General features: G+C 45.0%; 1 protein-coding gene across 4 annotated transcripts in view; it reads left to right on the top strand.

The window, feature by feature from the left end:
• The window catches only part of EVC2 (EvC ciliary complex subunit 2), a 157,777-nt gene extending 153,427 nt beyond the window's left edge, over positions 1–4,350 (top strand). For all 4 annotated transcript variants that reach the window (XM_081494598.1, XM_081494416.1, XM_081494322.1 and 1 more), the window contains 2 exons: positions 1,151–1,252; positions 3,638–4,350. In XM_081494598.1, the coding sequence (XP_081350724.1) occupies positions 1,151–1,252; positions 3,638–3,727 (192 nt within the window). In that variant the 3' untranslated portion in view covers positions 3,728–4,350. The remainder of the gene's footprint in view (positions 1–1,150; positions 1,253–3,637) is intronic.
• The last annotated feature ends 8,423 nt before the right edge of the window (positions 4,351–12,773 follow it).

Genomic DNA, 12,773 nt, shown 5'->3' with positions numbered 1-12,773 from the left:
TGACTCACAAAGGCAAGATGCACAGCAGAGGGACAAGAGTAGGGTTGGGGTGCAAGGAAGGATGGGAGTGTGAGAACAGTTGTAGGGGAGGGAAGGGAGTCTGCAGGGGCTGGGAAGAGCAAGCATTCCTAGAGCTGGAGGGACCCAGCACAGGGGCCAGAGGCTGGTCACAGGACTGGGGATGTGGGCGGGGTCAGGGCTGGTGTGGGCGTGGTCAGGGCTGGGTGTGGGCGAGGTCAGAGAGTTTCCTGTTTCAGCCTGCTTTCTCCGATGCAATCAGAAGAATGCACAGACAGCAGGTACTGGTGGTAACCCTGGAGCAGGACCTTGCATGGTCACAGCCTGGCCCAGGGTGGGTGAGGGTTCTTCACCATCCCCCAACTCCACCCTCCCCGTACCCCCTCTCACCATCCCCACCCCCCAACCCCCATAGGTGCGCAGTGTGAACCAGCTGAGGCAGAGTATGAACTTGACCAGAGCCAGGCACCAGCAGACACTCGATCCCGTATTGACTTGACTTGAACCCAACCCCGTGGACATCTCACTCCCCCTGTCCTGTTCGCTGTCCCTTCTTCAGTCGAGAATCACGTGGCATTCAGGCTCCCTGCCTCACCCACCTTCTACGCTTCCACTGTACCTTCTCAATCTTCTTATGCATGTATTCATAAAACATGTATGAGCTCCTAGTATGTCCACTGCCTTAGGCACCAGTGTAGGTGGGAGAGTAAGGGACAGTCCTGCCGCCCAGAGCATCCACTGTGGAGGAGATGGACCACACACAAGCCAACACAGAGAGCTCTTTGCTTCCTGGATCTTCGATGCATTCAACTGCTGGGATGCTCAGACTCAGCTCAAGAGTCCCCACATCTCAGCAGCCTCTCTCTCTCTGACCGATGTCACGTGTTACCTGTCTGTGACCCCTGGACTGGGGACCCCTTGCCGCAGAGATTGTGTCTTGACGTGGCCAGCAAGATGCTTGATCAGTGTTCACAGAGTGAGGGAGAGAACAAACGTGACTGCTCTCAGGGTTTTTCCTGTCAGCCAAAGGCCATATTGAAGGAAAGAATTCCCAGAGGGCTTTTTAGCATTATGCATCGCTTGAAGGTTCTGTTCTTTTTGAAAATGTAAGAATGTCCCTTCTTGCCTTCAGGAAACACCAGGGCTGGTGGCAAGCCTTAGAGAGCAAACTTCGAGGAGAACTGATAAACAGAGGATTAAAGAAGGTGCTCTGGGCTCAGAAGAGGAAGGAGAGGTAATGAGGGTGTCTGCTCAGGTGGGCTGGAGAGGTTGTCAGCCAGGGTGCCCATGAGCCCGGAAGGGGAGGTGGAGGGGACCACGAAGGGAGGGTTACTGCGGACACACCACACTCCTTCCCTCAAGACAACAGTCTTTATTCATAGTGGGCTTAGTTTATTTTCTTTCAAGGGAGAGCATGAACACAGACCCATACTACCAAGATGGGCTGAGTTTGAAGTGAAGTAAGTCAGACAAAGACAAATATCAATGATAGCACTTATATGTGAAGTTTAAAAAAAATAATAATACAAATGAACTTACTTGTAAAACAGAAATAGACTCACAGACTTAGAAAACAAGCTTATGGAAACAAAGTAGAAAGGGTGGGGGAGGAATAAATTGGGAATATGGGATTTACAGATACAGACTACTGTATATAAAATAGATAAGCAACAAGATTTACTGTATAGCTCAGGGAACTATAGTCAGTATCTTGTAATAACCTATAATGGAAAAGAATCTGAAAAACAATACAGATACAAAACTGAATCACTTTCCTTTACACCTGAAATAAACACAATATTGTAAATAAACTGTCCTTCAATTTTTGTAAAAAAAAAAGCAAAGTGAGCTTAATTTAGGAGTTGAAGATAAGCTGCCTGCTATCAGCGGGAGAATGTTCTATCATTTATTAGCATTTTAATTGCAGTACTTATTTTAACTAACGGCTCTTTTTAAATGGGATCTCATTAGGAGAATTATTCCTTATAAAGGCTTAGATTTTATAGTTTACAAAGCCCTTTCCCGTCTTGTTGCACTGAGCCTCCCCACTTCCAGCAAGTGGGAGAAATCCCCCGGTCACGCTTTACCAGCTCAGGGAGGTCAGAGGAAGAGACCCCCACTGGTAAAAAGTGGCCGTGGGATTTGGGGGCACTGAACCAACCCCTCTATTTCCCTGAGCTTCCAGGCCACTGCTCTTTTTACTCTATTGAGTACCTTTCTCTTTGAGCTGCGGTGACGGCACACCTGGAGAGCAGAGGAAAATTGGAGGCAGGGTGGTTTTAGATTGCTGCAGACAAGACTCAGGAACTCGCGTGTTTCCCACTAGAAATTTGGAAAAAGAGTAACACGAGTGACAAGAGTTATGTTAACCCGTTTTAACGTAACAGGTTAAAAAGTGATAACCAAAATGTGCTAGGGAAACAGTCATGCCCACAGGACGTGGCCGAGTCCTGCACCTTCCAGAATTTCTCAGGGTGAAGTCGCAGAGACCAAGCTGCCCAAAGAGTCCATGATAAAAGTCTCAGAGCCATTGATAACGGGCTGGACCTCAGAATTTAGTCCCAGAGGAATTAGATCAGGGTATTGAGCCCAAACCAAGAAAATTAAATTCAGGCCGTATAAAGGGAAAGCACTCCACTAGGGACTGGAAGTCAGAGGTCCTAGAGTAGGATGAGGTTGGGAGAGCAAAGGCATTCCTGGGCTGCAGTGATATCAGTGGGCGAGTGCAGATCAGGAGGGCTCTGGGCCCATGGTGCTGGACCACCATACCCTCTTTGACTCTGCCTCAAGGCGCTGTGGACAGATGGTGGGAGGAGGGGAGACTGTGAGTCAAACGGAGCTGATGGAACTGTCTGAATCCTTGCTCAGATGACACAGCTGCCAGGGCAGGCGTTCATGGTGACGGGGTTGGAACTTCAAAGCCAGGTCTGTTCAGAAAGGGCCCACAAGCCTACCAGTGGCCTCCAGTATGTCAGCCTGCAGTGACATGACCTTGTCCTGCCCTGCTTGGGCAAAGGACCCTGTGACTTTCGGGTCATATAGGGCTCTCAGAGGGAGTCAGAACCATTTTCAAGTGCAGCTGGGACCGAGGGACTGGACCGCTCAAGGGCAGGATTCCAGCAATCCTTTTATAGGATATTCCCCCAGCATGTCGCCCTGTTCTATTTCAAACACGTTTTACCTACCTCTGTTGCCTTACACTCAGATTTTACCATCCTGAGTTTAGTGTGAGGCCCACAGGCAGTGGCGTCCTGGACAATGTATCCCAATTGCCTGGGGGGGGAGACGGGAAGCTCTGACTTGTAGTATCTATCAGTTTCCATGGTGTGAAACAGCCCCACCCTGGCTAATCCCATGCTGACAGCATGATGACCACAGGCTCACCAAACTCCGGAGAAGTGAACAGTCATGAGTCAGTGTGAGCTGTCTGCAGCGACCACGGCCGTGGGCTTCAGCTAATCTCAGGGGCCACCCTGGCAACCACAGAGAAAGCCCTTTAAAGTGACACTTGACTGGGGACCTGGGGACCAAGAGGGGGTTTTCCTGGAGAACTCTGTCGGCACACCCAGGAGAGTCCGTTGCCAAAAATGTCCGGTCTGATTCTCTGTTCTCTCTTTAGCATATTAAAGAAGACGCGTCCCCCTCTCAGAGAGAGGGTGACATTCCCTGGAAAAGGAAGTTGGCCGCACCTGTCCCTGGAGTCCACTGACGAGCTGACCCCGGTGCCCATTGTAGGGGCAGAAGCCGTTGATTTCTTAAACACGGGTGAAAAGCTCTTTATCTTCAGAAATCCAAAGGAGCCTGAGATCGCACTGCATGTTCCTCCCAGGAAGAAGAAGAACTTTCTGAATGCCAAGAAGGCCGCGTGGGCCTTGGGCATGAACTAGCCCAAAGGAAGGTTTCTAGAGTCTGAAGACACAAAGATTTGTTTTCTCCTGCCCATCTGCGTGTGTGTGTGTTTTATGTACAACTCGCAGGTATCGATTGTACGTGAAGGAGACTGACACATCTCTAACCCTCCCCTTCTCCCACCATGACTTTCGAGGACTCAGTTTAATCTGGTCCCATGAATTCCCAGGTGGCCCACTCCTTTCAGCATCATAAGGGGCATGAAGAGACAGGGGACCACCCCATGAACCTCACTGCTTTCAGTCCCAGCTCACTGAGGATCTGGGGGAGACCCCCCTCCCAGCCCCCAGTTCACATCCCCGAAACACCTGACCGAAGCGTGGGCTGTGTGTCAAAGGGCAAGGCTCTCAGTTCTCACGTTGTTTGTCACATATTCTATTGTTATCAAGGGAATTTTTGATTAATAAATGCATTTTACATAAAGCTCTTCTCAAGGAGACTCATTTTTGCTTTCCATAGGAACCATGTATTTACTTATTTTTGATGTTTGTTTTATTTTTTAACTTTTTATTTAGTATTGGAGTATAGGAGGGCATGGCAACCCACTCCAGTATTCTTGCCTGGAGAATCCCGTGGACAGAGGAGCCTTGTGAACTACATACTGTCCATAGGGTCGCAAAAATCAGACACAACTGAAGCGACTTAGCATGCATGCATAGCCAACTATGCAGAAGGACATGGTAACCCACCCCAGTATTCTTGCCTGGAAAATCCCATGGACAGAGGAGCCTGGTGGGCTACAGTCTGAGGGGTCACAAATGAGTCAGACATGACTTATCGACTAAACAACAAATAGCCAGTTAACAATGTTGTAATAGTTTCAGGTGGACAGCAAAAGTACTCAGCCATACCTATACGTGTATCCATTCTCCCCCAAACTCCACTCCCATCCAAGCTGTCACATAACGTTGAGCAGAGTTCCCTGTGCTACACAGTAGGTCCTTGTTGGGTATCCATCTTAAAGATAGCAGTGTGTACATGTCGATCCCAAACTTCCTAACTGTCCCTTCCCCTTGTCCTTCCCTGCTGCAACCATAAGTTCGTTTGTTGCTTTCTGTAGGAATCATTTATGTTTAGTCCCTTCTTGGGTTTTGGCCCTACACTGTGATGTTCAACAGAGATTTGCCCTTCATCATTCCAGGTGCCTGAAGAGGTGCCAGCCACTGGGCTGTACCATCTCCAGCTCAAATCAGGAAACCCAGAGGCTCGAGGTCGTAAAGCCAATAAGTAACAAAGTCAGGACTCACTGAAGACTTTACGGCCCCAAACTCTCGTCCCTTTTCCTGGACTCGGTAAATGGACACACACTTGCCCTTGCTTGTTTGCCAACAAACTGACTGCACACAGGTCCTTGTCTTTCACAGTGTGCTTTCCTGTACCTCTCCATCCTCATAGTGGTGGTTGGAGGAGCAATCCTGAGAACCAGGCAAAGAATACAGTGACAATTGTATTAAGTCTACAGTTACCATGGGTCTTTCCTGATGGTGGGAAATGGTCAGGCAGGGAGTCCTGTCACCAGCAAGAGGAAGAACAGGGATCCCAATGATGAAGCATCTTTTACAAGAGAATTGCTTCTATTAATGGACCCTTCCAGCTACTTGAATCCACTTATTAATCCTTGATGATACCCAGCAGGTGGGGATAACTACTCCCATTTTACACCCAAGGAAGCTGAGAGTCAGCAAATTTTGTTTCCGGCAATCACACCACCTATAAGGGAGGGATCCTCGCTTTGAACTCAAGTCTCCTAACTTTCAGACCTTACCTGCCAGGAGACTCTGTGTTGCCTTTGGCAGCCGAAAGGCCAAGTGGTTGTTTGTTTTAATATTATTTATTTGACTTTGCCAGGTCTTAGTTGCAGCAGGCAGGATCTTCCTTGCAGCATGTGAACTCTTAGCTGCGGTGTGTGGGCTCTAGTTTCCTGACCAGGGATCAAACCAGGGTCCCCTGCATTGGGAGTGCAGAGTCTTAGCCACTGGACCACTGGGGAGACCCCTGAAGGTCAAGTCTTATTTGTAGTTTTCCCATGGGCACCACGCAACATGGTTATCAGGGACCTTTACTGGGGGTGGCACTTCTTCCAGGGAACTCTGTGGACCATTATAGTGGCTGCCAGTTGACCGCATGACTGCTGTAGTGGATATGCACAAGTAAGCAGTTCAAATGCAGGAGAGAAAAGTGAATGGGGTTGGTTTTCCCATCAGAAGGTCAGGTGAGCAGAGAGGAGAGAAAGGGCAGTGAGTTTCACACACAGGGTAGTGGAATGGAAAAGACATGGTCTTTGGTATAAGCTGACACAGTTCAGATCCTGCTCTATTGCCTGTGAGCTGTGTGTCCTGGGCAAGTCACCTGACCTTTCTGAACCTCATCATCTTCATCAACAAAGGGATAATGAGATTATAAGAATTAGATGAAACTGGATCTGTGAAGCACTTGGTGGTGGTGTGGGCCTGCCACATCTATGCCCTTCTGTATTCTTTGAAGGTGATCTGTTAGCTTTTCTAATAATTTCCTGATTCTAGGACTCAGCTGGAATTATTCATGACTGAAAGTAGGTTGCACACAAAGATTTGAAAAAATATCTCAAAATTGTGGGCTGAAGGCTGAATGAATAAGCTATTAGCAACAACAGGAGGTACTCAAACTGTTCAAAATACAACATTTGAACCTAATAATAACTTCCTATGTTAATAGACAGAGAAAGACTAACTATTGGTTTAAGTTCTCTAAACTGCATGAGAAACATGAAGACATGATGGGAAAGCTTGTGCTTCTGAAATCAGGTAGATCAGGTTTAAATCTTGGCTCTACAACTTTTGAGCAAGTCACTTGACTGCTCTGAACCTTAGTGTCTTTATCTGTAAAGCAGAAGTCCTAATACCTACCTTAGGGTAGAGATGTCACAAAGAGTGAAGAATCATATATCATATAAAATGTTAGCGTACAGTAAAATGTTAGTGTGCAATAAAGGCAGCTTATTTATTCTATTTTTACATATTCACAAAATTGAGTTTTATGTTTCCTTTCATTCCTGTTTCCACCCTAGGTAAAGACAGTGACCCTTGCAGAAGGGCTGCACCTGCCACAATATATGGAAGGCTATCCATGAGAGGCTTTCATGAGATCCAGGCTTCAACAGTACGTGAACTGTGAACTTCCAGATGTTCAGGCTGGATTTAGAAAAGGCAGAGGAACCAGAGATCAAATTGCCAACATATGGTGGATCATCAAAAAAGCAAGAGAGTTCCAGAAAAACATCTACTTCTGCTTTATTGACTACGCCAAAGCCTTTGACTGTGTGGATCACAACAAACTGGAAGATTCTTCAGGAGATGGGAATACCAGACCACCTGACCTGCCTCCTGAGAAATCTGTATGCAGGTCAAAAGCAACATTAGAACTGAATGTGAAACAACAGACTGGTTCCAAATTGGGAAAGGAGTACATCAAGGCTGCATATTGTCACCCTGCTTATTTAATTTCTATGCAGAGTACATCCTGTGAAACGCCGGGCTGGATGAAGCACAAGCTGGAATCAAGATTTCTGGGAGAAATATCAGTAACCTCGGATATGCAGATGACACCACCCTTATGGAAGAAAGCAAAGAACTAAAGAGGCTTTTGATGAAAGTGAAAGAGGAGAGTGAAAAAGTTGGCTTAAAACTCAGCATTCAGAAACTAAGATCATGGCATCCAGTCCCATCACTTCTTGGCAAATAGATGGGGAAACAGTGGAAACAGTGACAGACTTTATTTTCTTGTGCTCCAAAAACACTGAAGATTGTGACTGCAGCCATGAAATTAAAAGACACTTTCTCCTTGGAAGAAAAGCTGTGACAAACCTAGACAGCATATTAAAAAGCAGAGACATTACTTTGCCAACAAAGGTCCATCTAGTCAAAGCTCTGGCTTTCCCAGTAGTCATGTATGAATGTGAGAGTTGGACTATAAAGAAAGCTGAGCGCCGAAGAATTGATGCTTTGGAACTGTGGTGTTGGAGAAGACTCTTGAGAGTCCCTTGGACTGCAAGGAGATCAAACCAGTCCATCCTAAAATAAATCAGTCCTGAATATTCCTTGGAAGGACTGATGTTGAAGCTGAAACTCCAGTACTCTGGCCACCTGAAATGAAAGACTGACTCATTTGAAAAGACCCTAATGCTGGGAAAGATTGAAGGCAGGAGGAGAAGGGAAAAATAGAGGATGAGATGATTGGATGGCATCACCGATTCGATAGACATGAGCTTGAGTAAGCTCCGGGAGTTGGTGATGGACAGGGAAGCCTGGCATGCTGCAGTCCATGAGGTCACAAAGAGTCAGACATGACTGAGTGACTGAACTGAGCTGAACTGACCCATGAGAGAGAAGCCCTGGGGAATTTGAACTGAGAGGACTTGAGCTTAAGATTGGGCTCCATTGCTTACATGTTGGATGAATTTGCGTAAATTTCTAACCCTCTCTGAGGCTCAGCTGCCTGTGGACTGTCTTGTTCAATCTAGTTAAGATGACAGATCCAAAAATAAATCATTGTTAAACAAAATGGATAAAAGAGACTTATGAAAACCACGGTGCAGTGGCAAAGAATCTCCTGCCAGTGCAGGAGACACAAGAGATTTGGCTTCAATCCCTGGGTTAGGAAGATTCCCTGGAGTAGGAAATGGCACACTCCAGAATTCTTGGCTCGCAAATTGCATGGACAGAGGAGCCTAGTGGGCTCTAGTCCACGGGATCACACAGAGTCGGACATGACCAAGCTTGCATGCACATGAAAGCCGTGCTGTGGGAATTTGAGAGTGAGATCCAACCTGACTCGGGATATTTGGGAACAGCTTGAAGCTTATGACTCCAAATCTTTACCTCCAGACTGGACTTCTTCTTGGGCTCCAGACCCTTTTGTCACAGATGCCTGTCCCACCCTGAACCCATTAGCTTCCTAGAAAGCCTGTTCCACTACAGATGTCCCCTCTCTGAGTGGATGGGACCAAGCCAGAAACCTACAGGTCATCGTAGACATCTTCCTGTTTCTCAGTCCCCCAAATATGATGACCCAATCTGGCTGATTGTACTACTGCCTTAGTACAGCGGTATAACCTATGCCCTCCCCGTCCCCTCCATTCCTGCTTAGGTCCTGTCTCTCCCAGATGGTGCCAGCAGCCTCTCCTCTGGGTTGGCTGCAACCAGTCTGTTCTATGGTAGCCATATCTAAGTCACTCCCTTGCTGAAAGACCTCCAAAAACTTTTCATTACTTACAAGGCCTCCATGAATTGTCCTCTAATAGCCTTCCTATCTGTGTCTATAAGGGAAGTCTTTACTTTCCAAGGAGCCATTGAGTGGTAATGAGACACAAAGAAGAAAGTGAATCTGGATTTCCATCCTGGATCTGCCATTTGCTATGTGGCTCTAAAGAAGCCACCTAACTTGTTTTCCTCTCTTAAAATAGCTTTATCTGGTTTTGGTATTAAGGTAATGGTGATCTCATGGAACGATTTAGGAAGTGGTTCCTCTGCTTGTACTATCCAGAAGTGATTATAGAGAATTAGTATCACTTCTTCCTTGAATAATAATAATCATATGAAATAGTTTTCAGTGAGTCCATCTGGATCTAGTGCCTTCTGTTTTGGAAGGCAAGTAATTATTGATTCAAGGACTTTAATAGATATAATCCAATTTAGATTTTTTACTTTTACTTTACTTTTACTTCTTGTGTGAGTTTTGGTACTGTGTGTCTATCCAGAAACTGGTCCATTTCATATAAGTTATCAAATATGCAGCAAAAAGTTTTGGAAAATACTTGTTTGTCTTCCTTTTAATATCCGTGAGAATAATTGTGATGACCGTACTTTCATTTCTGATTCATAATAGCTTGTTCTTTTTCTGTCCCTTGATTAACATAACTACAAGTGTAGCAATTTCACTGATCTTCTTCAAGAACCAGAACTTAAATAAGAACCTCATTTTCTTTATCTTTTATTGTCCTATTTTTAATTTCCTTGACTTATGTTCAAATTTTAGTATTTCTGTTTTTCTAATTTTTTCCTATTTAAGCTTAAATTGCAGTCTCTTGCAGCCCCCTATGGTCCCCTTACCTCTAATTTCTTCTTTTCCAGGAGAAACTACTTTCAGTTCTTTAGCTGTTTCTTGTGGCATCAGCTTTTATATTCTTAGGGACATACTGCGACTTCTCAGTGCTGCATTATTCATAATATATATTGACCTTCTATTATATGAGAATTTAGCTCTCTTAGACACACACACATGTAAACACACATATACAGGGAAACATACACATCCTTCCTTTCCAGTTATCTGATGCGATTAAAGCACAATTTTCCCTAAATATTCAGCATTTTTATTAATAAGATTTCATTTGAAGTTGAGCCATGAGGTGAATTTTAACTGCATTTCCTTTTTTTGTGTAACTTTTTGTTTTCCCTAGAGTTAATAATTGGCTAGAAACTGTAGCTATGGCTAAAAATGACTCCTTATCTTTTGGAGAAATATACTGAAATATTTATGAAAGAAATTATGTGATGTTAGAGATTTGCTTCAAGCTAGTATGGAAGGGCTTACTGGCCATGGTGAAGTAATAGGCTGAATTTAAACTCCCAACTTAAACGACTAGAGACCTTGACAAGATACAGGGGAGAACTATTTTCAGACACTGGGCAACAGGCAGCATGGGACTGCGATATTGAAAAGAAGGGAACTAAATGAAAGGAGTCCTGCGATTGTCCCAGCTTAGTGCCAGAGGGAGTTTTAAGGCTGCAGATCAGGGAGGGGGAGCTCAGGGCCCAGCAGTCTCCTGAGGTGAGGAGACAGAGAATGGAAATCAAGAAGGCTGAGGCAAGTGGGATTTATAAGGCAGGATATGGAGGAGAGACATTAGAGGGGAGAGAGACAAGAGAGAGAGGGCAAGTTAGCATCAACAGAAGGGCTCCCTTGAGTCTGTCTGAATACTGAGCCCTGTGTACGTGAGGAGAAACTTTCAGCCGGGAGAACGAACCACCACAAAAAGTAGTTTTCAAACAATTCCCAAAGCTCACCAAGGACTGCAAATATTTTCCATTCCCACTAGCCTGAGTATGATGCATTGGCTGGTCTTCTGATGGATCTTGCCTTGGTAATGGGAATAAATTAACTGCTTAATTTATAGCAAAGCCCATCATAGCAAAGCTTAAAAGCAAGTCTCAACAAATCTGTAGAGACAGACAGTAGATTAATATTTGCCTGGAATCATAAGAGATGGACAGGAGCATGGGGAATATGGAGAGTGGTGGCTATTGGGTACATTTTGGGGTAGTGAAAATTTTCTAATGTTAGATTATAGCTATGATAGCATACCTCTGTAAATATATTACAAACACAGCAACTGTACACTTTCAGTGGGTGAACTTTATGGTATGTAAATTTTATCTTGATAAAGCCATTAAGAAGATTAGAAAAATAAAGAAGAAAAGGAGCCTCAGCCAATTTAAACCGATCCCAAGTGACTTAGCAGCATGACAAAACAAAGCCCAAAGCCACTTAAAGGAATGCAAGATACTCCAGGGCCCAATAAACATAAAGTCACCAGTGTCTGGCATCACAGTTAAAAATTACCAGGCATGCAAAGCGACGAGAATATAAGATCCATAAGCATGAAAAACAAAAAAAAACCCATCCAATTGAAATTGTATTAGAAATGACAGGAAAGTATGTAGCATATGAGAACATTAAATCTGCTATTATACATTCCCTGTATGTTCAAAATGAAGGAGAAAATATGAACATGGTGAAGAAGGAATTCATGGGGCCTGGACTACATCTTAGGCTGGTTCGTGCTGATCATGTTCGGCCACCTCTCTAATGGACTCAACTCTGTGCTTAGTGCCTGTGGAAATGACAATAGAAGGATAAGACCCCCTCCGGACAGGGGAATCTTGAAGATTGTATCCAGTTACTCATCACCTAAGAGAAAACATACACTGATCCCCCAGCCTCCGGACAGGTCATAGATTTTTTTCTGTAACCTCAGGCTTATTGATTACTGACTGTTTGAAATGTAACCTCAGGCTTATTGATTATTGACTGTTTGAACACATAACACATGAATGATGGGGTTATTGTGATTGTATTTACCTTTCCTTTGTTTATGTAAGTCACAAGGAAACTGGGTGGTGGGTTCAGACACGTACACATGGGGTGTAAAAGATTTTCACAAATGCTGGTCGGGGTCCTTGGCTAAGGGGAGACTCTGCCTTGGGCCCACCGGTGTAATAAACTGCACTTCACTATCTGCATCGTCCTTCTGAGTGAGCTTGTTTCCCAGAACGCGTGGCTATAACATTGGTGGGAGAAGTAGAAGATATAAAAGTGTTCAGGCAACTTCTGGATTCAAATCTGACATGTAAAGTGCTTAGAAGTCAGAACTTCTATCTCTCCAAGAGGAAGAAAAGCTGCAAAAACTGAAAACCAATGTCTTTTCTGGGGCCCATCAGAGAACTGAAGTCACAGGACAAACTCCCACCCTGAAATCTGAAGGGACAGGCCAACTGAGAGAGTCCCAGCAAGACCCAAGACTTAGATTCTGTGTAAAGGGATTTGTTTTGTTGTCCAGTCACTCAGTCCTGTCTGACTCTTTGTGATCCCATAGACTGCAGCATGCCGGTCTTGCTTATCCTTCACTATCTCCCAGAGTTTGCTCAAACTCATGTCCATTGAGTTGGTGATGCCGTTCAACCATCTCCTCGGCTACCCTCTTCTCCTCCTGCCCTGAATCTTTTCCAGCATTAGGATGTTTTCCAATGAGTCGGCTCTTCGCATCAGGTGGCCAAAGTATTGGAGCTTCAGCTTCAGCATCAGTCCTT

The sequence above is a fragment of the Giraffa tippelskirchi genome, chromosome 1 (genome assembly GCF_054371585.1).
Source record: "Giraffa tippelskirchi isolate mGirTip1 chromosome 1, T2T-mGirTip1v1.2.pri, whole genome shotgun sequence".
Taxonomy (NCBI): domain Eukaryota; kingdom Metazoa; phylum Chordata; class Mammalia; order Artiodactyla; family Giraffidae; genus Giraffa; species Giraffa tippelskirchi.
The sequence above is the reverse complement of the archived record's forward strand: the minus strand, read 5'-3'. Positions and strand labels throughout refer to the sequence as shown.